The sequence below is a fragment of the Tachypleus tridentatus genome, unplaced genomic scaffold (assembly GCF_004210375.1).
Source record: "Tachypleus tridentatus isolate NWPU-2018 unplaced genomic scaffold, ASM421037v1 Hic_cluster_2, whole genome shotgun sequence".
Classification (NCBI taxonomy): domain Eukaryota; kingdom Metazoa; phylum Arthropoda; class Merostomata; order Xiphosura; family Limulidae; genus Tachypleus; species Tachypleus tridentatus.
The window spans coordinates 35,810,310-35,837,293 of NW_027467782.1; the positions used below are offsets into that span (position 1 = coordinate 35,810,310).

At 31.5% G+C, this 26,984-nt stretch overlaps 2 protein-coding genes and 1 long non-coding RNA gene across 12 annotated transcripts in view; 2 read left to right on the forward strand and 1 right to left on the reverse strand.

Moving 5' to 3' along the window:
- Positions 1-6,497, forward strand: part of LOC143242172 (serine/threonine-protein kinase ATR-like) — a 56,341-nt gene extending 49,844 nt beyond the window's left edge. For all 3 annotated transcript variants that reach the window (XM_076485505.1, XM_076485504.1, XM_076485506.1), the window contains one exon: positions 5,544-6,497. The gene's annotated coding sequence lies outside the window, so the exon portion shown is untranslated. The remainder of the gene's footprint in view (positions 1-5,543) is intronic.
- The window catches only part of LOC143242169 (uncharacterized), a 79,538-nt gene that overhangs the window by 20,515 nt on the left and 32,039 nt on the right, over positions 1-26,984 (reverse strand). The window contains exon 6 of one of the 4 annotated variants that reach the window (XM_076485498.1): positions 8,646-8,726. The exons of 2 other annotated variants lie outside the window; for them this stretch is intronic. In XM_076485498.1, coding sequence (XP_076341613.1) covers positions 8,650-8,726 — 77 coding nt within the window. In that variant the 3' untranslated portion in view covers positions 8,646-8,649. Of the gene's footprint in view, positions 1-8,417; positions 8,727-26,984 lie in introns of those variants that run through there. One more of the 4 variants, XM_076485497.1, reaches the window with a different exon arrangement.
- LOC143242171 (uncharacterized) overlaps positions 12,494-26,984 on the forward strand; it is a 54,970-nt gene continuing 40,479 nt past the window's right edge. For 2 of the 5 annotated variants that reach the window (XR_013022510.1, XR_013022504.1), the window contains exons 1-2: positions 12,494-14,091; positions 14,269-14,340. This is a non-coding gene — a long non-coding RNA (uncharacterized LOC143242171). The other 3 variants (XR_013022509.1, XR_013022506.1, XR_013022505.1) reach the window with 3 other exon arrangements.

Below are 26,984 nucleotides of genomic sequence, written 5' to 3' on the forward strand. Positions count from 1 at the left end.
CTGTAACAGTCAGGTGTAGATTCAGCCATTAACTTATGAATACAATAATATGAACATCAACTGAATGTTTCCCTGGTAAATTATCAGGCCTTGGCTTTTTCCAGAAATTAACAGTGTGCATGCATTCTAGACTTTATGGAGATTTGTTTTTAATAAAGTTAGCATTATTTTTCTGAATTTATAATGCACAGTGGAGGGATTTAGACATTTTCATTGTTGGTTGGTTAGCTTGGCATTTCATGGTGCAAAGCAACTAGGCTGTCTGCACCAGACATTTTGGTAATGAAGTTAGAAAAAAATTACCTTTTTTATCTAAATGGTAATAAAAAAACTTTATTTTAACCAAAATTTTGAAAAAAATTTATGGTTATTATTTCTTACATCATTTGTAGCCCTTATATTTATGACACTTGTAGCTCTTGTAACATATGCCTACTTTAAAATCTGTTTTCATTGTTTGAAAGTTATAATGTCACAAGTGTTTTAGTACTGTTGATATCCAAAATAAGTAAAAATGCAAGTGACAAAAAAGAATTGAAAACAAACTCATGTTTGCAAACACTAAAATGTGAATAGAGGTGTAGACATGGTTTTCCTTTCAAAATATAATAATTTATTTCAATTAAAGTTTAAAATGTTTGTTTTTATTTTCCAATTGATCACATTAGTAGAAATAAAGATATAGATTTTAAATTGTTCATTACAACCTATATGAACTAATAATAATAGACTTTCTAATTAATTTTATCACTAATGACTTGTAACACAGGTATAAATAATAAAAACAATGAATGTGATGTACACTTATTAATTAAACCACTAGAAGTCTAATTGGACCCCCTCTTCATAAAAGAAAGAAAGAGAAACTATTCTTGCTATGATAACAATTGTTGAGAAAGTTTAAATGTACTTGGATATAGCACATAGACTATCATGTGTTGATAAAGTTAAAATATAGGTTGTTTTTATAGCTTTGTAAAATTTCTTTTGTTGTGAATTCTGAATGTATTTGTGTATAAAATTATATTTTAAAGCTAAAGAAATTTTATTCAAAGAGAAAATGTATGATAACTTTGCATAAGGTAAGTAAGCTTATACAGTTTAAAGATGGGTTGAACTGATAACAAATCTTATTAAAAGTTTAACATGATAATGAATGTATAGTGTTTGGAAAAAGTTTTGTCATCATCAGGAAAGATAGGCCTTGTGCAACACAACAACATGGTATCCAGCTAAAGTGAAGCCCTTTCAGATACCTTATGCAATGAAATACAGTGGAGTGCCGTTAAGATGCAGTATTTGGGAGTCAACCTTGTTAACCACGGCTTAATAGGTCCATGGATTAAACCTTTGTGACTGAAAAGCCGAAGTCGCCAACAGCTCAGAAACTGAAGTGATGTCTATTGGGTGTGTGGCTAATATTTATACAATTCCATAAAAATATTGGATTATCGAATTTAAAATAATACTTTAATTATTGATCACTTTTTTCACGGATTTACCGCGGATTAAGTTTAATGTATGGAGAGGTGTGATTCGGTAACAATGGCAGCCTCCATAAAGCTGGCATACAGAGCGGATAAGGTAGATTAACGGTCAATTTCTACTGTAATATATTCTAGTTATTTCCCAAATTAAAGCAAATCCTTTTTAAATATCTCCTTGAAGTTATAAAGCCAGGATTAAATTTGTAAGCCACGTTTTTGCACTTTCTTAAATTAGTGGTGATGAGCGATAATCCTCGCTCATATTCGTCATGTCAGTGTCAACGACAAGGAGAGTGTGAGAAACTTTAGAAAGCCAGGTAGTAGATTTAATACATCAAAAATTCTGGGACAAGACTTGCTACAGCGGCTTAAGCAATTTCGCGGTTTAATGGCGCTCCACTGTACCTTACAAAGCAGGAAGCTGAGGCAATGTTGGAAGCTGGAATTGTTAAGCCTTCAAATTTAGCCTACCATTTACCAGTTTTAATCACAAAAATTAGAGATAGGTTAACTGTTTCTAAATAAATTTCCAAAAGCTGAATCTTGTGATGAAGTTCAACTCTGAAACTATGGACAACCTAGAAATTATAAGGTCAGGTTCTCTTCAAAGATCAACCTCAGTAAAGGTTATTGCCAAATCCTAATGAAGACAGGATTTACAGAGAAGACAGCATTTTTAATACTAGATGGATTTACCAATTTCAGCAGGTGCCAAGTCAACTCTGCAGAAACATTCAACTGTATGATAAGGATGATGCTGTGCAACACCACCAATATCAAGCACTATGCAGATGCCATCCTGACACTGTGAAATGGGATAACAACAAAATGTTTTGTTACCAACTGGAATATAGAAAGTTTAATAACTAAAATATCAGAAAGCTCACAAATAAGTCTGTTTTTAATATTTATACATTATGAGTGTCAGTATCAGTTTTTTTAAATAGATGAATGTGTTTCATGGTAACCACAAGTTTCATCACATGTTAAGTATACCATCACTGAGATGTTTTGAGAGAACAAACCAAATGCATCACCTTTACAGTTACAAATTTATATATGATCTGTACATGTCTGACTGTCAAGTTTTTAAATGACAAAAATGTATTTTCTGTGTGTTTAATGCTTAAAAACAACATTAAATAGAAATATTTTATAACTTATGTACTTTCCATCTAAGTGGTATTGTAAACAAGTTAGAAAATCTTGATTTTCTGTATTAGAACTTACTTTTTTTAGTGGGGGTTTCTTCTTAAAATGCTTAACAAGTTTACAATTTTGTAAATTAGTTCTGTTTAAGGATTTAAACATCTACAGTTTGTATTTATTACCACCAGTTAAGAGTACTTATGAAAGAAGCAAAATTATGCAAAGGACAACATTAAATAATGTTCCTCTTCTTTTTTTGTTACTAAATCCCTAATAATCTCATTAGATAAGAATTGTGTGCCCTACTTTGTGGAAAATAATTCCTTGAATTCCTTGAACTGATCAATTACACTCAACCCATTAGTACCACACCTTTTATAACCCATACAAGAAAAGCACATGCTTACTCCTTAATTTTTTCAACCACAACATTATTCTAACGTGATATCATTTTTAATTTTTCTTTCACTCTGTTTTTTTTCCACTAATTTTAAATTACCCTTAATTTCACATGACAGCTTTCATCTTTTAACAGTTGCCATTTTAGTTAAACAATTTATTTATCTTCATTATTTGAACAAAATAAACATTCTAGAACATTACTTAATAAATATTTACAATATCACAATATCTTGCAATTTCCTACCATATTCACTAAATAGTAAAATTGTACAATTTGATGACAGTATTTTATTTGGTGAACATATTAAAAAATATGTTTACAAACACTGCAACTTAATAAAATCATAATGTGTTTATTAAAAGTAAAACAGTAACTATAAACAGAGCATCAACCAAATAACTTTATTATGCTTTAAGCAATCTCAAGTTATGCAACCTCTTTGCTTCATACAATATACATTTCAGTGTATAGGTATATTATTAAACCTGATGATGACAAAACTTTTTCCAAACACTATACATTCATTATCATGTTAAACTTTTAATAAGATTTGTTATCAATTCAACCCATCTTTAAACTGTATAAGCTTACTTACCTTATGTAAAGTTATCATATATTTTCTCTTTGAATAAAACTAAAACTATAGCTTTAAAATATAATTTTATACACAAATACATTCAGAATTCACAACAAAGGGAACAGAAAAGATAAGTAATTAATATGATTTTAATCTGTAATTTTGATATTGCATTAGTTTTAGAACTAGCTCACACCCACGAAATGTGTAAAGCTAAAATTCAATGTCGGATGCTGATCAAACTCAAAACTAGTAGTAGAGGTAGTTGTAAGTTAATTATTGCAAATACAATTTAAAGTTCTTCAAAGTGTGTATGAGACTGGGATAAATGGCTCATTTATTATCTGAGTTCACAATATTTTGTGACACAATAACTTGTAAGTTATTCAAAATTTCGAATATTTGTTGGACATCAGTTTGTTTGTTTAGAATTAAGCACAAAGCTGCACAATGGGCTATCTGTGCTCTGTCCACCAGGGGCATCGAAACCCAGATTTTAGTGGTGTGAGTCTGCAGACATACCGCTGTGCCATTAGGGGCTTGGACATCAGTATGAGCAATTTTCTAACATCTAAATTGAATTTTATTAGGTGTCAGTTAAGTCCTCAAATGTTACCTAAGAGTATTAATAATAGACGTAATACACTTAGCAGATTAAGTGAAAAATGTTAATTCTTAAAGCTTTTGTCTTTGATTGATAATATAGTATCAAAGAAACTGCTGTTGTGGCATATAATACAACTCATTTAGGACATTCATTTGAAGCATTCTTGGAAATTTCATACACACACATATATATTCTTGTGGGATCACTGGCCATTAACAGGGAGCCAAAGGGTCTAATATTACTGAAGATGAAAACATTTTTAAATTGTTCAGTTACTTATTTTGCTTATGCTTGTGATTTTTTTGGATAAAATACAAATAATTTTCACAATAAAATGTTATTACGTAAATTTCAAATATTTGCACATTTTATAGAAATGTAATATAAAAACATTTTCACCATTTTAGTGCTAATTTGATAAAAAATACGTATATACTGACTATACTTCATATATGTATATATACAGTCATAAACTATAGCAGTTTATAAAATAATTTTTAAAAATATTTTAAGTGTAATATTTTTATCATTTGAGTTATCTATGATTACACAAGATAACATCTACACTCTCACATAATTTTGAAAGGTATTTTTTTGAACATTTAATTATTTTCCTATTGTAAATAATATGATATGATGATGGATTTCTGATGAATCTTTGTAGGTAATGGAGCCTTTTTAACAATAAAATATTGTTTTCACTGCATAATGCTCCTGTCTTACTGGTAAATATCAGTTATTCTCTTTGAAATGAAACATCTGTTTTCAATTGCCTAACTTTAAACTTCATACAACTTTTGAACCACTTACTTAATCAAATAAAATTCTGGTTCTTATTCCATAGTATCAACTATTATTTGTATCTTGATAAAATTATTGCAAATATTAACAACAAAGGCACCATATATAAATATACTCTTTAAAAAAAGAAAGGCAAAAGGGATATTTTGTTATTTTAAAGAGAAATATATGTAATAACGTTACAAGCTCAGAGTATGTGATGTTACACGTGTTAAGGCACTGATTGTCAGACCAAAATGACAATAAAAGTTGTGCACTTTGAAAACGGAGGAAAACATCGGATTTTCGCCAAAACGCATGCGTATCCAATAAATTTGTTTGAGAGATCTGCAAAAACGGCTCGTTTGGGTTGAGAAAATATTTTACATAGAAGAGCGAACAACGTTTCGACCTTCTTCGGTCATCGTCAGGTTCACAAAGAAAGAGGTAACTGACCGAAAGCTACCTGAGTGTCGGAATGTAGAGGGCGGTATTAGATGTTTGAATATATAATTTATTTATTTTATTATATTAATATAGCACCATCACAAGGCTATGGAATCGTCACCAACAACATGGATCAACTCGTGACCGTCCACGATCTGGCAGACCTCGTGTGACCACGCCCGCACAGGATCACTACATCCGGTTACGTCACCTTCGGGATAGGACCACCACTGCGACGTCTACTGCTTCAACAGTCCTTTTGCACATTCGAGGGAATCTTACGGACTTCGCCTTTGCAGACTTTGGATGTTCAGCAGTGACTGTGCAAAGTTTCACACATGTCACACAGAACTACCCGGGAATAAACTTGTTAACAATATGTCTTATATTCTGCCTTTTGCGTTTCTTTTTTGAAGACTATATGTTTTGAATCCCATTAGAAAATAATAGTGGTGTAAAGGTTTAAAATTATTTAAGTATGATTATTTACACACATTGAAAAACCTTCAGTAGTTTAATGTATTTGATTGAGGTGAAAAAAGCTAAAAGAATTAGGAATCGTGTTTTTAGAGAAATTTATAATTTGAAAACAAGAAGGCTATTTTAACCTTGATATAAGATTTTGATGTGGGCTACCATTGCATTTAATAGCTTATAAGGCTCACTGGCATACAACAACTACAGTAGTGGTTGGAATACTATTGATGTCAGTAGTTTGTTATTACAACAGTTTTTATAATATGGAGTTTGTAAATGTTAACTTAGAAAAGGTATTCACTCCATAACAACTGTTATACAAGTGTTCATTGTCTGTTCCCTAGTAGAACAGAGGTTAGTGTTTGAATTTATAATGTTAAAGTCAGGGTTTTGATTCCCCTTGGTAGACACAGCAGATAGCCCGTTGTTGCTTTGCTATAACAAAAACACATTCTGTCTGATATGTCTAGAATATTATCTACCATCCACTCACCGTATTGTCTGACTGAAATTATATATGAATGAAATCATTAGATCATTAATGCATGTAATAAACCTTTGAAGTCCAAAGTACATGTAGTTTTTAAATTAATTAATGCATTCAGAGGGAGATTTTAAGTTTCTAACTTGTTATATTATATTCTTAAAGTTTATTTGTAATTTTTCTCTATTTTTTCACACAACTATTTAAAAGTTATTATATTTTATTAGAATATCTCTCCTTTATGATTGAACCTTTTACATTTATTATTCATGTAAAATAATAACATTTGGTCAATCTAGAATCTCGTAAAGCTGAAAAATATATATCTGAGACAGCTCATATCATTATGTTTTCATCATCAACTTTGAGGGTTATTTTAGGAGTCACAAGACGATGAAAAAATTCTGTGCGTATAAAAAATTTGCTAATGTGTTCATGGGCTATGTAGCAGTGGTAGTGGATTTATCAAGTGGAAGCTGACGTATGCTCTCCATAGAGAGCCATTGTGTGGGTTTTCTGTACATTAAAACACAGCTGGCTACAGTACAATGTTTTATCACATTTTAACACTACTGGTATGTTTTTTTTTTTCTGGTCATAATCAGCTATGTTTTTTGAGTGGTTGTGATACATGCTTTATTAAATAGTGGGTTTAACTACATTGCTTTATTAGGTAATTATAGCCTTTAGGTGTTAATTATCATCCCTATCTGGTAAAACATAACAGAAGTGATCATGTTGTATATTTTGTTTTTAGTGAGGTATGAGTTTAGTGCATTATGTAATCATAGTATTTGATTTTGTCCTGTTGAGATGTTAATCCAGTGTTTTGGTATCATGAAAATTCTAGTCAAAAGTAATAATATCTAGATATTTTCAAACATTTGTTAACTTTTCATACAATCGTTGTCTTCAGTAATTTTTACTCGTGAAAAAATTTAAAGGAACTCAGCATTAACAGTTTTTATACCCCTATAAAAGTGTTTCTTGTGCATAACATCAGGGTCAGAAAAGCAAGAACTTGTTTATCCTTTTAATAATACTAAAATATTAGTGTATAAACATTTGATCATTTTTTAGGTTTTGTAATGTCATTAAAACTTTTAATTACTTTTCCATTATTTACAATTTGTTACCCTCTTGTAAGTTACAAAAAACAATGTGCTCATTACCTTTAAAGGAGTTTCAAAATGACAGGGTTTATAATTTTGTTGTTTTCTGACAATAATTTTATTTGCTCAGGCTGCAAGCTAAGAAGTGATGCATTAAATTAATCCTGATTCTCCTTTATTATGTTTATAAAGAATACTTGATTATGAGTTCTAATAAAAATTGCCAGGTTTATCAACAGCTTTACTTAAAACCTTTAGATACCTACCTTGTAGCTTAATATTGGAAAATGTCACTACTACAGCAGCTTCTTGATATAAAATATGGAAATTATCAGTCAGGTTTTCAAAGAAATCTATGCAGTCTTGATGACATTCTGTAAACCCTGACATAATGTGATTGGGATTAACTTGTTGCTGCTTGCTGGTAATATCAGCAGCAGGTTACCACAGATATATTTTGTTCTTACCATACATATACAGTAAATGCCATTGAAATAATGTGCTTTATGTAATTTCAGATTACTGTACCTATATAAGCAGCTGTTTTATGTGGGACGAAATTCTCCTGCAGGGTTAAGAACCGAAAAGAACAAACCAACATTTACTATTATAGAGTATATATAGCTGCAAATCTACAGTATGACTTAAATGAGTCTTACAAATCATAATGATCAAGTCTGATTGTAAGCACTTGTCTGTAATGGCAGATTCATTGCTCTTAACTTTAACCCTCTGTTCCTGGAAACATTTCTTGAGACGTCTCTGAACTAAGTAGTTTAGAAATAGTAGATATTTTATTTTTACCTAAAACATTGAATGAATTTTTATTTCTTAAAAGTTATAGAAGTTGCTGTTTAAGAGATGTTTTCTTGTAGGAAAGACAAATAGAAAGTTCACTAACATAAGTTTCAGTATTAAATGATAAAGAGAAAAACAAACAAACATGCAAATCAGGTACATATTGTAATGATGCTAGGAAAACACTAGGTAAAAAAAATCAATTAAAACAAACAAAATATAGGAGTTTAAGAGTGTTTACAAGAGAATAACTTATTGTTTAATTTTAAAAGTATAATAAAGAGAACAGACTACTAATATTCATCACTGGTACAACTCACTTACCATTTCAAACAATACAATGTTCCTCTTCTACAAGATGGTTCGTGTTTAACCTTCCAGTCCTCTTTACCTCAAAACTAATATCTGTAATGTTAAACATCTTTTTTCTTGATCATTTAATGGGAGTGTGTACAAAGAGAGCATACTCATATCAAGAATTTCAACTTACATTCTTAGTCCAGTGAATAATGTCACCCATGACCTTTGTTCACTGACAGCATTGGTCATGAAACATTGGTCAGACTTGCGGGGGTCAATTATCTGTTATAGCCGTTCGGTTACTCCCGAAGGACAAGGCGCTGAGGTCATGGTAGCATTGCAAAACTGGATCAAGTAATAGACAATTTACCGACTTTGTTCGGTGAAGTACTCGTGTAATGTGCGTTCTGATTACTGATTTACAGCATATAATGTTCATTTCACAACGTTCACACAATGTTACATGACAACGTTGATTATTCGCTATGAAGTGACTGCATTTTGACGATTTCATAACAGCGTTATGGTATAACGTGACCAAATCACAACCAAATTGTGGCAACACATGACGTTGCAACTCTCATATATGGGACACTGGACATTACTTGGATAAGAGGGGAAAACATTTCATTCTGAAATTCATTCCTAATTATGTAACATCAATTTGGCGCCCCACCCCGACGCTGCGCCCGGGGACAGATGTACACCCTTGACCCCCCCCCCCTTCCCTAGCTACGCCACTGGCGAACGTGTAATCTTTTTAAGCCAAAAATCATGAACGGTAGAACTTTCTATTTAAAACACCAATAAAAAGTATTTTAATTAGTAAAGAAAAATCCTACCAGGAATAATATATTTTGTGTGATAATCCTCCATATGAAACAAGCATCTCAACGTTACTTGTTTCAGATTACCCTTAGTAACTACAAGTACTTCTCATTACTTTCGCCCGGCATGGCCATGTGGTTCAAGCACTCGACTTGTAATCCAAGGGTCGCGGGTTAAAATCCTCGTCGCACCAAACATGCTCGCTCTTTAGAAGTGGGTGCGTTTTAACGTAACGGTCAATCCCACTATTCGTTGTTAAAAGAGTAACGCAAGAAATTAGCGGTAGGTACTGATGATCAGCTGTCTTCCACCTACTCTTACATTACTAAATTAGGGACGACAAGCGCAGATAGCCCTCAAATAGCCTCAAGCGAAACAAAAACAAATATTGATTTTCATACTTGGATTTTGTATAATTATAGTATATATGTCGATGTGTTTCTTAGTGAATGCCTGGATTTGGTATGATTATAGTAAATATGTGGATGGATTTGGTATGATTATAGTATATATGTCAATGTGTTTCTCAGTGAATACCTGGATATGGTATGATTATAGTAAATATGTGGATGTGATTTTTGGTATGATTATAGTATATATGTCGATGTGTTTCTTTGTGAATACCTGGTATGATTATAGTATATATGTCGATGTGTTTCTCAGTGAATATAGGATATATGTCGTGTGATTATAGTAAATATGTGGATGGATTTGGTATGATTATAGTATATATGTCGATGTGTTTCTTTATGATTATAGTAAATATGTGGATGGATTTGGTATGATTATAGTATATATGTCGATGTGTTTCTTTGTGAATACCTGGATTTGGTATGATTATAGTATATATGTCGATGTGTTTCTCAGTTAATACCTGGATATGGTATGATTATAGTAAATATGTGGATGGATTTGGTATGATTATAGTATAAATGTCGGTGTGTTTGGTATGATTATAGTATTTATGTCGATGTGTTTCTTAGTGAATACCTGGATTTGGTATGATTATAGTATATATGTCGATGTGTTTGGTATGATTATAGTATTTATGTCGATATTTTTCTAAGTGAATACCTGGATTTGGTATGATTATAGTATATATGTCGATGTGTTTGGTATGATTATAGTATTGATGTCGATGTGTTTCTTACAGAATACCTGGATATGGTATGATTATAATATAGAGGTCAATGTGTTTCTTAGTAAATACCTGGATTTGGTATAGTTACGGTGTTCACGTCAATGTGTTTCTTAATGAATACCTGGATTTGGTATAATTATGTTGATGTGTTTCTTAATGAATATCTGGATTTGGTGTGATTATGGTATATATGTCGATGTGTTTCTTAGTGAATCGTTTCGGTAATCCAATTAGGTATTTGCTTATGTATTTGACATAATAATTGCAGGATGACAAAAGTGAAGTTATTTATTTCTAAAATTTTAATGTATTTGTTTGTTTGACATTATGCCTTTTTTTATGAAGTGTCCATTATTACTATTTTTTGCATCGATGTTTTTTTTTTAATTTGAAAATTGGGGTTTCGTCTTATATCTTTATAGAATTGCTTTGTTTTTCTTTAGTAAATGTAAGACTCAATATCTTGGTATAATAATTTTTAGCCATCAAAATACTTTGATTTCACGAATTCATGTTCATTCCGACATACATCTATTTATTAAATATTATTTGTGTTACATTAACATGAATAGTACATAGTATTTCTGTAAATATTACAATCTCTTTGAAGTTTGATTTAGTTATTAATATTTTAACTTCAACTGCATCATAACACAATTTTATATAAACTCGTTTTATAGTATTTGTCTGTATTTGGAAAGATTATGGAAACTATATATATTTACATAAGTATAATATAAATGGTAAAACAACATGCGGAAACTAAAATGTCTTTGTAGTTTTTCTTATATGAATGAAAGCAGCGAGAAAAAGGTTAATGGCATTGGTTCACTTCAATATATTTACGTACAAAATTATACATACGTATTATAATGTACATCTGACGAGCCGATGATTTATTTTGCGTTGTTGTTTTTGATTAAGCACAAAGCTACTGTGCTTTGCCCACCACGAGTATCGAAACCCGGTTCTTAGCGTTTTAAGTCCGCAGACATACCGTTGAGTTACTGGGGGGACGTTTATTTTTATTTTTTGCGATGTAGTACAAGTTCAAATAGCCGGAACTTTTAATTTTAATTTAAAAGTTAATTTAATGTGAATGTGTATCAAATTTATAATAATTGCCAACAAGATTCATACACACAAAAACAATATCAAGTCCTCTATCTGGCATGATAATAACTTTCAAGTTGATATAGATGCAGTTCACTTAACGAGGAAACTAGCTAACTCTATTATTCGCTGGACTCACGCCGTTTATAAGCTGACTTTTAACCGCGGAAAATATCTAATGTCCTCGTAAAAATACTATCGTCTAAAGTTAAATGGTTTGCAGTGTTCGACATCAATGAACGTTCTTGGTCAAATATAGGTAGTTTTTTTTTTCGATTAATAAGCGTTTATAACAGTTATCAGTTCTGAGGTTTATAGTATACTAACTGTTACAAACTAACAATATATGCTATTTCTCAGCGAGTTTGATGACTATCTTTCATAATCATTAGACAAGGTTCAAATTTCAGTTGGCAACAATACTGGCAGTAACTAGAACTTAAACACACATATCTGCAATTGATGATTCTTTACTCTAGAATCTTCTACAAATTTATAAAATAGAGGAGAATTTCGCAATACATATTTAACACAAGAAGTGGCGTATATTTCTAAATATTAATATACATTTAACTAAAAGAATCGTTCATATTAAAATAAATATATGTTAATGAAATGCCGTTACAATCGAAACTACGTGAACTAAACCTAGGGTTTGTTTGTTTGTTTTTGAATTTCGCACAAAGCTACTCGAGCTAATCTGTGCTAGCTGTCCCTAATTTAGCAGTGTAAGACTGGAGAGATGATAGCTAGTCATCACCGCCAACTCTTGGGCTACTCTTTACCAACGAATAGTGGGATTGACCGTCACATTATAATCGGGATTCGAGCTCACGACTCCTCAGATTAAGAGTCGAGTGCCTTATCCACCTGGCCATGCCGGGCCCAGATTTTGGAGATGACAATGTTTAAGGTACTAGCAAATATTGTTTCCAATATTTATGGTCTTTTTTGAGTTCTTCATTATTCATCATCTAGTAACCTAAAGAAAATAAAAGAAATCTATACAGTAAATAGTTGGTCAAAATCATAAATTTGGCCAAGGAGAACAATATTATTCACACACTCAAATAATCTTGGTTACAAAATAATAAGTTTAAAATGACTTGAAGACTTTATAAATATTTCACCTCTGGAAATATGTACGTAGTGCTGTGGCGACATGTAACTGATAAGTAAATAAATATTTATATATACAATCCAGTTATGTTGCGTGTATAAAGCATTTTAATATACAATGTTTGGGATTAAAAAACCAACTGTGTGCCTTTGATAAGAAGAAAGCCACCCGGCAAAGAGCATGGTAAGTCAGTGGATGTGCAACGTGAAAACACGGGTTTCGACCTCGACGCAGATAGCCCTTGAGTAGCTTTGCGCGAAATTCAAAAAACAAACAAACAAACCGCCCCTTTAGGCATAGAACATGAGGTTTAGGTAATTCATTTTATTTTATCTTTTCAACATTATCAATGTCTCCCACTGGTACAGCGGTAAGTCTACGGATTTACAATTCTAAAATCATGGGTTTGATTCTCTTCGATGGACTCAGCAGATGGCCTGATGTGGCTTTACTGCAGGAAAACACATACGCATCACTGATAGCCTGTATTTTTAAGAAAACAAAAAAGCAGCAAATGTTTTGAATTTCGCACAAAGCTACCCGAGGGCTATCTGCGCTAGCCGTCCCTAATTTAGCACTGTAAGACTAGAGGGAAGGCAACTAGTCATCACCACCCACCGCCAATTCATGGGCTACTCTTTTACCAACAAATAGTGGGATTGAAAGTAACATTATAACGCCTCTACGGCTGAAAGGGCGAGCATGTTTGGCGCGATGGGGATGCGAACCCGCGATCCTTGATTACGAGTCGCACGCCTTAACGCATTTGGCCATGCCGGGCCTAAAAATAATTAAACATGCCATTATTGATTCATTTTTCTAATTACTTGTCATTTGCTACCCAGTGGCTCAGCGGAATGTTTGTGGACTTACAACGCTAAAATTCGGCTCTCAATAGCCGTGGTGGGCTGAGCCTAGATAACCTATTGTGTAGCTTTGTGCTTAATTCAAAACAACAACAACAACAAACTTGTCATTTAGGTTTTATTGCATATAACGTAACTAATTTTTTATTTGAATTAATTTTGGAAAAATTAATAAAAAATAAAGTGGTTGCAAGAATTATGAAAAATGTGTTAAAAAGTGGATTACTTAAACATTTGTTAATTTTAGAAAGTATATTCATTTTTCTTTTCGTTTTTGTAAAGTGTCGCTTGTTCCTAGCTGAATTTGATTGGTTATATCACATTGTTCTATTCTGAGATATTGAATTGCGATTGCTTAGCAAAATAGAACGTTTTTAACCGTTGTGGAAGAATCATTTAAACGTAAGTACTCTTAGTTATCTATAACAACATAAATTTGAGAAATTCAGAAAACTCTTGGTAATATCAAAAGCTTTACCATCCTTTTTACGTTTTTGAAAATCCAGAACTTTTATTTAGTTTTGTGTTTTTAATTTAGTGATTTATTGAGTTTTAAGTTTACGCTCTTCCAAACATTAGGCTTAAGATGGCTAATGTGATTAGAAAAAGCTTAAGAAATGGACTACAAAAGGTTTCATCAAAAATTGTAGTGTAAGTATGTATGATTCACATAATTATGTTTGATTTATATTAATTTGAAAAAAGTAGGCTACTATGTTTAACCAACACATTTTTCCTTTAACTATAATGGTATGAATTAACAGTGAATTTTTATTATGCATAAAAAGCGCTTCGTACGTCATAAATGATGCATCAAACAATCAAACTGCTTTCTGGAACACGTTCTCATTATGCGGTAAGTTACAGCTACTACTTTGTAGGTAGGAATTTTATACCAACTGCAGAACTTCGTGCTTATCGTGTATGAATTAGCTTATCATTTATCCATGAAAAAAAAATTAAGTTAGTCTGGTGCTGCAAAGGAGAATGTGTTGAATCAAAAGCAAGGAATCAAACGAAAGTACAAAAACAAATACATCGAATACGGTTTTATCGCTTTGGAATCGGAACATTCTCAATTACCATTCTGCCTACTCTCCAATGCAGCTTTATCGAACGAGGCGCTTGTTCCTAGCAAAGTGAAGAGACACTTGGAAACAAAACATTCAGCTGTGAAGGATAGACCAAAAGATTACTTCGAGAATCTCGCGGTTCAACAACATGAGCGATCAAGGAAGCTTGTGAAATAGATGAAGCTGTTCGAAAAGGATTGATTGCAAGTTATAAGGTTTTTCAGTTGTTTGCAAAGCGCATACGGAGGCCAAATCAGTCATTGTGCCAGCATTAGCAATCATTGTTGAAACTATGCTTGGAACGGATGCTGCCAAAAAGGTTAAGTAAGTTCCACTGTCCAGTGACACAATTTCACTCAGAATTGTAGACTTATCGTTGGATTTGAAGGATCAAGTTTGCGAACACTTGGAAGCGCCTGAAGATGAATTGTCTCTGCTCTGGTCTCTTGAAGTTGATGAATCTTCTGACGTTAGTGGAAAATCTCAAGTTCTGACTTTGTTCGATTCATAAAGATGGAAAATCGTAAACGAATACTAATTTTGCAAAGATTTAAAAAGTACAGGAAAGGCCAAGACATTTTCGAGTTGGTGAATGAAAACATTTTGCTCTTCAAATTACATTGAAATAACTGTGTCAGCGTTTGCACCGATGGCTGTTCTTCAATGTAAGGTAAAAAGAAGGGATTCGTCATTCTGGTGCGCCAACAAAATCCAAACATTACGATTGTTCACTGCATGATTCACAGAGAGGTGCTCCCCTCCAAATCTTTACTGAAAGATTTGCAGTCTGTTATGAATCAAGTTATTCAAGTAGTAAATTTCATCAAGTCTCGGCCACTTTAGTCTTGACTTTTCTCTCTTCTCTGTAAGGCGATGGATTCAGACTACAAAAAGCTTTGTTTTTTGTTTGTTTTTGGAATTTCGCACAAAGCTACTCGAGGGCTATCTGTGCTAGCCGTCCCTAATTTAGCAGTGTAAGACTAGAGGGAAGGCAGCTAGTCATCAACACCCACCGCTAACTCTTGGGCTACTCTTTTACCAACGAAAAGTGGGATTGACCGTCCCATTATAACGCCCCCACGGCTGAATAAGCGAGCATATTTAGCGGGACTCGATGCTAAACCCGCAACCCTCAGATTACGAGACCTAACTGATTCTGAAGTCTGGGGACCAAGCAGACCTAAGAGCCTTACACCTTATTGGACAGAGTGGCAGAATCCACTAATGATTAGCTAAGCACCACTTTTGTACCAGTGGTGCAGACATGGCAGTCAGCTTCCAAAACATTGTTATCAAGAAAGATGAATGGTAGGCCCTTCAGTATCAAGAACCCTCTCCCTAAGTGTCTTATCATAATGTGTCTATAAACAATGAGCCACAAGTAGTGTATGTGCATTGGTCTGTGCAAAATATCACTATATCTCTAAGCCAGAGAAGCCCTGTGAGAGTTGAGGTTGTCCTAAAGGACAGCTGAATGTTGGGTGGCAGAGAAACACGTCTTCCAGAACTCAGTACCACAAATAACAAATACAACACCTTTGGAATCATTGTTGCTAGTAGCCAACAAACTGTGAAGATCTTATTGTCAGTAGTGTCATCAATAACAACAGAGGGATAAACAAAGGGATCACTGGACTACTGGCAGTGTTAAATATGAGGCCAGTGACCAAGAGGTTCTGAAGATTGCATCAGTTGCAGATGATGGCTGACTTGTAAATGAAACCATCAACATTCATTGCCATAGTCCTGACAGTGATGCAAGTTCAATTTTTTAAAGTATGCACGTCAGGAAATATCCACAAAAACTTGGACCATGTATAACTGCAAATATCTACTGCAGTAACACCACCAGCTGCTGACAGAGCTGGCTTAAGCCAGCCAAACTTTAGACTGAGCTAGAGAAATAATAAGAGACACCATAGCAGCCAAGTGGTGATCCACTGCCACTATAGAGGGTGTGATGTTGGATATGAAGTGTGAGTGATGAAAGCTAGACCTCATTTCTGCTGCTTAGGTTAGTATAAATTTTCCCCATGTGCAGGAGGTGGACAAAAAAAGTTGCCTTTTTAATTTGTTATATCTTTTGTTAGATAACAGAAAAATATCTAAAACATACGTTTTTAGAACACACTTGATGAGATCTGTTCAAATATGATCTTAAATCCTAATTTTAACAATTGTAGGCAACTAGGAATAAGAATATCTAAGAAACTGTAGCAGGGTGCACATCACTTCTTATGATAAAATGTCACAAAAATCATAAAACGTTCAGGTATTTACAAAAGCCATGTAAAAATTAGGATTTGATATCATATTTGATAAAATAGCACATTCTAAAAACATAGTTTTTACAAATTTTTCTATTATTTATTAAAAGACATAACAAATTAACATTTTAAAAGGGGCAACTTCTTTTGTTCACTCCCTGTATGTGTATATATATATATATATATATTAATTGAGTGATATATAAGCATCGTGGTATTTTCTCTTTTTATTATTTGCTTTTTCTCTTCTGATATATTGTTTTTGGTATTTAAGAATGAGTAATTGATTAAAGTATAAATAATTTGCAGTGGCTGGCTAGTGGGTTTGATTTATTTGGTTTTATAATGTAAACATACCAATTTCAGTACATATGTCCCTACATTTTTTTTATTATAATCATTATGTTAGTACTGAATTTCTTCAAAAGATTAATTTGTTTAGTATGTATTATTAAGTGTTATTTTATATATACTTTTAAATTTTTTTAGAAGTAATTTTATTTAATGTATAAAGGCTTAATTTTGATCTAATGCTGATTTGTTCTTCATTTGTCATAGAGCAAAAGAAGTTATTAATTTATCTATCTTTAGTTCATCTAAAGAATAGCTTCCTCTTATGTCATGAGTTGTTATTCAAGGGTTATTTTGCATTTCATTGTTTGCAGTTTTATGTATTATTCTTAAACATTATTTTCATTGTAACTATACATTAAATGTATATTATTTAAATCATTTTTGTATTGAGATTGAAATTTGTATTTTCTGCTATGTTAAAATTTATTTTGTATAATCATTATGGAAGGGTTTTTCTTTATTGCATTTCTTTGTTAAAAGTTTCTGAAGTGTTCATTATAGGGTTTATATAGTTGTTCTGTACTTTGGTGGTAAATTTCTGTGTTGTAAGGCGTGTTAATAAAATTATGATATTGAATTCTTTTATGGAGAATTTTAAAATTAGGATGCTGTATCGAGTTCTTTGTCTAAGGGTTGTGCTGTCTTTGTCATAAGTGTTCACAAGAATGGTAAAAACTTAACACACTGTGTAACCATGGTTCAACTTTGAATTTTATATTTTTGAAAGTTAAAATTATCTACTAGTTTGAAGAAAAGCCTGAATTAGGGGAGAGAGAAAAATATTGTGTGTACAAATAAATGCATGTAATTTAAAAACAACAAGGAATATGCCAGTATGTTGAGACTGTCCTATCCACTGTACTAAACCCTAAAATAATAACAAAACACTAAAAGCCATCCCTTATTATTCAGATATGTAATGTGTCTTCCCCTTAACTTCCTCAGATTAACTGCATGTACTACATCTGAAAGCAATCCTTTGAGGGGTCAGCTACCCTGTTAGAAAAATAAAGTTGTCTTAGTTAAAGACAACTGTTACGTTTATAATTTCCCTTAACAGTCTTAAACACCTCAATCAGTATTTGACATAGTATGTTTTTGAATTTATAATTTGTTCTGTGTGTGTGTGTGTATGTAATTTGATGTTGTTTAAGTTATCTTTCTCCTTACCATTGTATTGAGCTTACACCTATTCTGCTCATGGTGTAATGGGCCTCTTGATGAATCAAGACTCATGTTAATGTAACACTTGTTACAAAGAACAAGAGAACTCGTATTAATATAACACTTGTTACAAAGAACTAGACATTCATGTTAATGTAACAATTGTTACAAAGAACAAGACAATCATATCAATCTAACACTTGTTACAAAGAACAAGAGACACTCATGTTGATATAACACGTGTTACAAAGAACTAGAGACACTCATGTTAATATAACATTTGTTACAAAGAACAAGAAAACTCATTAATATAAAACTTGGAACAATAAGCAGGAGACACTCGTGTTAATGTGACACTTGTTACAAAGAACAAGACACACTCGTTATAATTTAACACTTTTACACAGAAAGAGACACTCATGTTAATGTTACACTTGTTACAAAGAACAAGAGACACTAATATTAGGTTAATACTTATTGCAAAGAACAAGAAAAATCGTTTTAATATAACACTTGTTACAAAGAACAAGAGACATTCATCTTAATCTAACACTTGTTTCAAAGAACAAGAGAAATCTTGTTATTATAACACTTGTTAGAAAGAACAAGAGACATTCATGTTAATGTAACACTTGTTACAAAGAACAAGAAACAATCATGTTAATCTAACACATGTTTCAAAGAACAAGAGACACTGATGTCAATACAACAAGTGTTATATTAACATGATTGTTTCTTGTTCTTTTTAACAAGTGTTTCATTAACACGAGTTCTATTGTTCTTTATAAAAGTGTTTCATTAACAAGAGTTCTCTTGTTCTTTGTAAAAGTGTTACATTAACACGAATGTCTCTTGTTCTTCGTAACAAGTGTTATATTAACATGTCTCTTGTTCTTTGTCACATGTGTTACATAAACATGGGTGTCTCTTGTTTTTTGTAACTAGTGTTACATAAACGCGAGTTCTCTTGTTCTTTATAACAAGTGTTATAATAACGTGAGTGTTTCTTGTTTTTTGTAACAAGTGTTACATTAACATAATTGTATCTTGTTCTTTGTATCAAGTGATATATTAACATGATTGTTTCTTGTTCTTTGTAACAAGTGTAACATAAAGATGATTGTCTCTTCTTTTTCTAACAAGTGTTACATTAACAGGAATGTCTTGTTCTTTATTACAAGTGCTCTATTAACACGACTTCTCTTGTTCTTTGTAGCAAGTGTTACATTAACATGAGTGTCATGTTCTTTGTAACAAGTGTTGTATTAACATGTTACTTGTTACAAAGTACAAGAGACGCTCATGTTAATGTAACACTTGTTACAAAGATCTAGAGACACTCATGTTAATGTAACACTTGTTGGAAAGAACAAGAAACAATCATATCAATCTAACACTTGTTACAAAGAACAAGAGACACTCATGTTTATCTAACACTTGTTACAATGAACAAGAGACTCTCATGTTAACGTAACACTTGTTACAAAGAACAAGAGAACTCATGTTAATATAAAACTTGTTACAAAGAACTAGAGACACTCATGTTAATGTAACACTTGTTACAAAGAACAAGAAACAATCATATTAATGTAACACTTGTTACAAAAAACAAGAGACAATCATGTTAATATAACACTTTGTTACAAAGAACAAGAGACACTCATGTTAATGTAACACTTGTTACAAAGAACAAGAGAATCATGTTAATATAACACTTGTTACAAAGAACAAGAGAACTCATGTTAATGTAATACTTGTTATAAAGAACAAGAAAACTCATTAATAGAAAACTTGGAACAATAAGTAGGAGACACTCGTGTTAATGTGACTTGTTACAAAGAACAAGACACACTCGTTATAATTTTACACTTGTTACAAAGAACAAGAGAACTCATGTTAATGTTACACTTGTTACAAAGAACAAGAGACACTAATATTAGGTTAATACTTGTTACAAAGAACAAGAGAAATCGTTTTAATATAACACTTGTTACAAAGAACAAGAGACATTCATCTTAATCATTGTTAAATCTAACAACACTTGTTTCAAAGAACAAGAGAAATCTTGTTATTATAACACTTGTTAGAAAGAACAAGAGACATTCATGTTAATGTAACACTTGTTACAAAGAACAAGAAACAATCATGTTAATCTAACACATGTTTCAAAGAACAAGAGACACTGATGTCAATACAACAAGTGTTATATTAACATGATTGTTTCTTGTTCTTTTAACAAGTGTTTCATTAACACGAGTTTTATAGTTCTTTATAAAAGTGTTTCATTAACATGAGTTCTCTTGTTCTTTGTAAAAGTGTTACATTAACACGAGTGTCTCTTGTTCTTCGTAACAAGTGTTATATTAACATGTCTCTTGTTCTTTGTCACATGTGTTACATAAACATGGGTGTCTCTTGTTTTTTTTGTAACTAGTGTTACATAAACGCGAGTTCTCTTGTTCTTTATAACAAGTGTTATAATAACGTGAGTGTTTCTTGTTTTTTGTAACAAGTGTTACATTAACATAATTGTATCTTGTTCTTTGTATCAAGTGATATATTAACATGATTGTTTCTTGTTCTTTTTGTAACAAGTGTTACATTAACATGAGTCTCTTGTTCTTTGTAACAAGTGTAACATAAAGATGATTGTCTCTTCTTTTTTGTAACAAGTTTTATATTAGCATGAGTTCTCTTATTCTTTGAAACAAGTGTTATATTAACATCATTGTTTCTTGTTTTTCTAACAAGTGTTACAATAACACGAGTTTCTCTTGTTCTTTTAACAAGTGTTAGATTAACACGAGTATCTTTGTTTTTTTGTAACAAGTGTTACATTAACAGGAATGTCTTGTTCTTTATTACAAGTGCTCTATTAACACGACTTCTCTTGTTCTTTGTAGCAAGTGTTACATTAACATGAGTGTCGTGTTCTTTGTAACAAGTGTTGTATTAACATGTTACTTGTTACAAAGTACAAGAGACTCATGTTAATGTAACACTTGTTACAAAGATCTAGAGACACTCATGTTAATGCAACACTTCTTGGAAAGAACAAGAAACAATCATATAAATCTAACACTTGTTACAAAGAACAAGAGACACTCATGTTTATCTAACACTTGTTACAATGAACAAGAGACTCTCATGTTAATATAACACTTGTTACAAAGAACAAGAGAACTCGTATTAATATAAAACTTGTTACAAAGAACAAGAGACACTCATGTTAATGTAACACTTGTTACAAAGAACAAGAAACAATCATATCAATGTAACACTTGTTACAAAGAACAAGAAGTCGTGTTAATATAACATTTGTTACAAAGAACAAGAGACATTCATGTTTATGTAACACTTTTACAAAGAACAAGAGACATGTTAATATAACACTTGTTACAAAGAACAAGAGACACTCATGTTAATGTAACACTTGTTACAAAGAACAAGAGAACTCATGTTTATATAACACTTGTTACAAAGAACAAGAAACAAATATAACACTTATGTTAATGAACAAGAGAAATCTCATTAATATAACACTGTTACAAAGAACAAGAGACACTCGTGTTAATGTAACACTTGTTACAAAGAACATGAAACACTCATGTTAATGAAACACTTGTTACAAAGAACAAGATTCTTTGTAACATGTTATAATGTAACACTTGTTAATGTAACAAGTGTTAAAGAACATGAGACACTTCATATTAATGTAACACTTGTTATATTAACATCAGTGTCTCTTGTTCTTTGTAACAAGTGTTATAATAACAAGATTTCTCTTGTTCTTTGAAACAAGTGTTAGATTAACATGACTGTTTTTTGTTCTTTTCTAACAAGTGTTACATTAACATGAGTTTCTCTTGTTCTTTGTAACAAGTGTTAGATTAACATGAGTATCTTTTTTTTGTAACAAGTGTTACATTAACATGAATGTCTTGTTCTTTATTACAAGTGTTATATTAACACGACTTCTCTTGTTCTTTTGTAGTTAGTGTTACATTAACATGAGTGTCGTGTTCTTTTGTAACAAGTGTTGTTTTAACATGTTGTATTAACATGTTACTTTACAAGTACAAGACATCATGTTAATGTAACACTTGTTACAAAGAACAAGAGACACTCATGTTAATGTAACACTTGTTACAAAGAACAAGAGACACTCATGTTAATATAACACTTGTTACAAAGAACAAGACAATCATGTTAATATAACACTTGTTACAAAGAACAAGAGAACTCGTGTTAATGTAACACTTGTTACAAAGAACAAGAGAACTCATTTAATAGAAAACTTGTTACAATAAGCAGGAGACACTCATGTTAATGTAACACTTGTTACAAAGAACAAGACACACTCGTTATAATTTAACACTTTTTACACAAGAAAGAGAGACACTCATGTTAATGTTACACTTGTTACAAAGAACAAGAGACACTAATATTAGGTTAATACTTGTTGCAAAGAACAAGAGAAATCGTTTTAATATAACACTTGTTACAAAGAACAAGAGACATTCATCTTAATGTAACACTTGTTGCAAAAGAACAAAAAACAGTCATGTTAATCTAACACTTGTTTCAAAGAACAAGAGACATGTGTCAATATAACACTTGTTAGAAAGAACAAGAGACATTTATGTTAATGTAACACTTGTTACAAAGAACAAGAACAATCATGTTCTTTTGTAACACATGTTTCAAAGAACAAGAGACACTGATGTTCAACAAGTGTTATATTAACATGATTGTTTCTTGTTCTTTTAACAAGTGTTTCATTAACACGAGTTTCTTGTTCTTTATAACAAGTGTTATATTAACATGAGTTCTCTTGTTCTTTGTAACAAGTGTTACATTAACATGATTGTCTCTTGTTCTTTAACAAGTGTTATATTAACATGAGTGTTTTTGTTCTTTGTAACAAGTGTTACATTAACATGTTCTTTGTCTTTTTTGTAACAAGTGTTACATTAACATGAGTTCTCTTGTTCTTTATAACAAGTGTTATATTAACATGACTTCTCTTGTTCTTTGTAACAAGTGTTACATTAACATGAGTGTGTGTTCTTGTAACAAGTGTTATATTAACATGTTACTTGTTTGTAAAAGTGTTACAAGAGACTCATGTTAATGTAACACTTGTTACAAAGATCTAGAGACACTCATGTTAATGTAACACTTGTTACAAAGAACAAGAAACAATCATATCAATCTAACACTTGTTACAAAGAACAAGAGACACTCATGTTTATCTAACACTTGTTACAAAGAACAAGAGACTCTCATGTTAATGTAACACTTGTTACAAAGAACAAGAGAGACTCTCTTGTTAAAACACTTTTACAAAGAACAAGAGAACTCGTATTAACATAAAACTTGTTACAAAGAACTAGACACTCATGTTAATGTAACACTTGTTACAAAGAACAAGAAACAATCATATCAATGTAACACTTGTTACAAAGAACAAGAACACTCGTGTTAATATAACAGTTGTTACAAAGTGCTCAAGAGACAATCATGTTAAATAACATTTGTTACAAAGAACAAGAGACACTCATGTTTATGTAACACTTGTTACAAAGAACAAGAGACATGTGTTAATATAACACTTGTTACAAAGAACAAGAGACACTCATGTTAATGTAACACTTGTTACAAAGAACAAGACAATCATGTTAATATAACATTTGTTACAAAGAACAAGAGAACTCGTGTTAATGTAATACTTGTTATAAAGAACAAGAAAACTCATTAATAGAAAACTTGGAACAATAAGTAGGAGACACTCGTGTTAATGTGACTTGTTACAAAGAACAAGACACACTCGTTATAATTTAACACTTTTACACAGAAAGAGACACTCATGTTAATGTTACACTTGTTACAAAGAACAAGAGACACTAATATTAGACACTTATTGCAAAGAACAAGAGAAATTAATATAACACTTGTTACAAAGAACAAGAGACATTCAAATGTAACACTTGTTAATAGAAACACTTAATTAACACTTGTTTCAAAGAACAAGAGAAATTCATATTATAACACTTGTAACACTTGTTAATGTAACAAAAGAACAAGAAACAATCATGTTAATCTAACACATGTTTCAAAGAACAAGAGACACTGATGTCAATACAACAAGTGTTATATTAACATGATTGTTTCTTGTTCTTTTAACAAGTGTTTCATTAACACGAGTTTTATAGTTCTTTATAAAAGTGTTTCATTAACATGAGTTCTCTTGTTCTTTAAAAAGTGTTTCTTTGTACATTAACACGAGTGTCTCTTGTTCTTCGTAACAAGTGTTATATTAACATGTCTCTTGTTCTTTGTCACATGTGTTTACATAAACATGGGTGTCTCTTGTTTTTTTGTAACTAGTGTTACATAAACGCGAGTTCTCTTGTTCTTTATAACAAGTGTTATAATAACGTGAGTGTTTCTTGTTTTTTTGTAACAAGTGTTACATTAACATAATTGTATCTTGTTCTTTGTATCAAGTGATATATTAACATGATTGTTTCTTGTTCTTTGTAACAAGTGTTACATTAACATGAGTCTCTTGTTCTTTGTAACAAGTGTAACATAAAGATGATTGTCTCTTCTTTTGTAACAAGTTTTATATTAGCATGAGTTCTCTTATTCTTTGAAACAAGTGTTATATTAACATCATTGTTTTCTGTTTTTTCTAACAAGTGTTACAATAACACGAGTTTCTCTTGTTCTTTGTAACAAGTGTTAGATTAACACGAGTATCTTTGTTTTTTTGTAACAAGTGTTACATTAACAGGAATGTCTTGTTCTTTATTACAAGTGCTCTATTAACACGACTTCTCTTGTTCTTTGTAGCAAGTGTTACATTAACATGAGTGTCGTGTTCTTTAACAACAAGTGTTGTATTAACATGTTACTTGTTACAAAGTACAAGAGACTCATGTTAATGTAACACTTGTTACAAAGAACTAGAGACACTCATGTTAATGTAACACTTGTTACAAAGAACAAGAAACAATCATATTAATCTAACACTTGTTACAAAGAACAAGAGACACTCATGTTAATCTAACACTTGTTACAAAGAACAAGAGAACTCGTATTGATATAAAACTTGTTACAAAGAACAAGAGACACTCATGTTAATGTAACACTTGTTACAAAGAACAAGAAACAATCATATCAATGTAACACTTGTTACAAAGAACAAGAAGTCGTGTTAATATAACACTTGTTACAAAAAACAAGAGACAATCATGTTAAATAACATTTGTTACAAAGAACAAGAGACACTCATGTTTATGTAACACTTTTACAAAGAACAAGAGACATGTTAATATAACACTTGTTACAAAGAGCAAGAGACACTCATGTTAATGTTACTTGTAATACTTGTTACAAAGAACAAGAGAACTCGTGTTTATATTACACTTGTTACAAAGAACAAGAGACACTTGTTACAAAGAACATGAAAACACGTTAATGAACACAAGAGTTACAAAGAACAAGAGAACTCGTGTTTATGTAACACTTGTTACAAAGAACATGAGACACTCATATTAATGTAACCCTTGTTACAAAGAACATGAGACACTCATATTTAATGTAACACTTGTTATATTGACATCAGTGTCTCTTGTTCTTTGTAACAAGTGTTATAATAACAAGATTTCTCTTGTTCTTTGAAACAAGTATTATATTAACATGACTGTTTTTTGTTCTTTGCAACAAGTGTTACATTAAGATGAGTTTCTCTTGTTCTTTGTAACAAGTGTTAGATTAACATGAGTATCTTTGTTTTTTGTAACAAGTGTTACATTAACAGGAATGTCTTGTTCTTTATTACAAGTGCTCTATTAACACGACTTCTCTTGTTCTTTGTAACAAGTGTTAAATTAACATGAGTGTCGTGTTCTTTTTGTAACAAGTGTTGTTTTAACATGTTACTTGTTACAAAGTACAAGACTCATGTTAATGTAACACTTGTTACAAAGAACAAGAGAACTCATGTTAATATAACACTTGTTACAAAGAACTAAGACACTCATGTTAATGTAACACTTGTTACAAAGAACAAGAGAAATCATATTAATCTAACACTTGTTACAAAGAACAAGAGACACTCATGTTGATATAACACTTGTTACAAAGAACAAGAGACACTCATGTTGATGTAACACTTGTTACAAAGAACAAGACAATCATGTTAATATAACATTTGTTACAAAGAACAAGAGAACTCGTGTTAATGTAATACTTGTTATAAAGAACAAGAAAACTCATTAATAGAAAACTTGGAACAATAAGTAGGAGACACTCGTGTTAATGTGACACTTGTTACAAAGAACAAGACACACTCGTTATAATTTAACACTTTTTTACAAAGAACAAGAGACACTCATGTTAATGTAACACTTGTTACAAAGAACAAGAG